The sequence below is a fragment of the Arachis stenosperma genome, chromosome 2, assembly GCF_014773155.1.
Source record: "Arachis stenosperma cultivar V10309 chromosome 2, arast.V10309.gnm1.PFL2, whole genome shotgun sequence".
In the NCBI taxonomy this organism is placed as follows: domain Eukaryota; kingdom Viridiplantae; phylum Streptophyta; class Magnoliopsida; order Fabales; family Fabaceae; genus Arachis; species Arachis stenosperma.
The window spans coordinates 85,887,142-85,888,891 of record NC_080378.1 but is presented as its reverse complement, the minus strand read 5'-3'; the positions used below and the strand labels follow the sequence as shown (position 1 = coordinate 85,888,891).

Below are 1,750 nucleotides of genomic sequence, written 5' to 3'. Positions count from 1 at the left end.
TCACATCAATAAATTCAGATTATGTCCTAAATGAAGGCGAAGATAGTGGACTGATAGAAGTAGAAGTTGATGCTGAGTCAGAACCCTCTACTGAGGAGGATAGGTTTGATGACAGTGCTGATGATGGTGAACATGAGGATTAATTTGGGTTCGATGTAGAGGATGGTGTTGATGGTGGACAATCAAATGTGTTTGGTGGGTTCAATGGCCTGCTAAATTAAGAAGGGACAACAGATAAGGGTGCTGAAGATAATGAAGCTGCTGAGAGATGGATGAACAAATTGGAGACATTTCGAATGGCTATGCAACTGAAGACATAGATAGTTATGAGAGAGATTCTGATGACATGATTAAGAAAAAAAGGTTTTCTAAGTATGATGAGGCAGAAATGTGTAGAGAGTATGAGTTTAAGGTTGGGTTGGAGTTCAAAACACTGTCCCAGTTTAAAGATGCAATTAAGGAGCATGTCTTATTGAATGGGAGAGATGTTAAGTACAAGAAGAATGACAATTTGAGGTGCAGAGTTGTGTGTAAGGGACAAAAAGAAAAGTGCAAGTGGATTTGCTTTGCAAGTAAGGTAGGAGGATCTGATTGTTTTAGGATAAAAACCTTAAAGGGCAAGCATACCTGTGGGAGGAGTTATAGTGGTAGGCTTGCTTCTAGTGAGTGGATTTCAAAAAGGATTGTCAACAACATTAGTCGTGGAGAAGATATGCGGCTGACCACTATTATTCAAACAACTCAGGATAAGTATATGGCAAATGTTAGTGTTGGAAAGGCTTACTGGGTAAGGAGAAAAGCAAGGAAAGAAGTACATGGAAGGGCCATACTACAATATGCCAAATTGAGGGATTATTGTGCTGAGATTTTAAGGAAAAATCCAGGGTCCAAGCTTAATATTATTGTGGATAGGCCATCTTTAACACACCAACCACGATTCATGAGGATGTACACGTGCCTCGATTCGGTGAAGCAGGGCTTCTTGGTTGGTTGTAGGCCAATCATAGGAGTGGACGGGTGTCACTTGAAAGGGGACCATGGTCAACAGTTACTAGTTGCAGTAGGGAGGGATCCTAATGACAATTATTTTTCAATTGCTGTTGCAGCAGTGGAGGCGGAAACAAAGGACAGCTGGGGATGGTTCCTTGATTTGTTGCTGGATGATATCGGTGAATCAAGAAGATGAGTTTTCGTGTCGGATCAACAAAAAGTAAGGATAATATGACTTATGATTCTAACTATTTAATTGAATAACATGACTTATGATTCTAATTATTTCATTGAATAATATAACTTATGATTCTAACTATTTCATTGATGGTTCCTTGATTTGTTGCTACACCAATTCTTTTCTGTAATGTTGGCTCAATTCGATTGAACTTGCATCAGCTCCTGAACCCGCTGATAAACCACTATTTTATGATTTATATTGTGTTTAATTGTGTGGTTTTATCATGATCTTTACTCACTTATTCATTAATTTAGCATGCATTTATATTTCCTTCCTGGAATTATTACATGGTTGAAAACTGCTCCCTAGAGACTCTTTATTATGCATTTTAGTTCTCCCTTGTCCCATTCGATGCCGTGATCTGTGTGTTAAGTGTTTCAGGCTTTATAGGGCATGGATGAGTTGGGGATTGAAAGGGAAGCTAGCAAAAAAATGGAAGGAACACAAGAAATTGAGGAGACAACCAGTGAGAAGCGACGCGGCCGCACGGCTCACGCGTTCACGCGGTAAAGGAGAAAT

General features: G+C 39.5%; 1 protein-coding gene across 1 annotated transcript; it reads left to right on the top strand.

The window, feature by feature from the left end:
- The first annotated feature begins 268 nt into the window (after positions 1-268).
- On the top strand, positions 269-1,186 carry LOC130963104 (uncharacterized). Its single transcript, XM_057889255.1, has one exon. It carries the CDS (start codon positions 269-271, stop codon positions 1,184-1,186), a length of 918 nt encoding a protein of 305 aa, XP_057745238.1.
- The last annotated feature ends 564 nt before the right edge of the window (positions 1,187-1,750 follow it).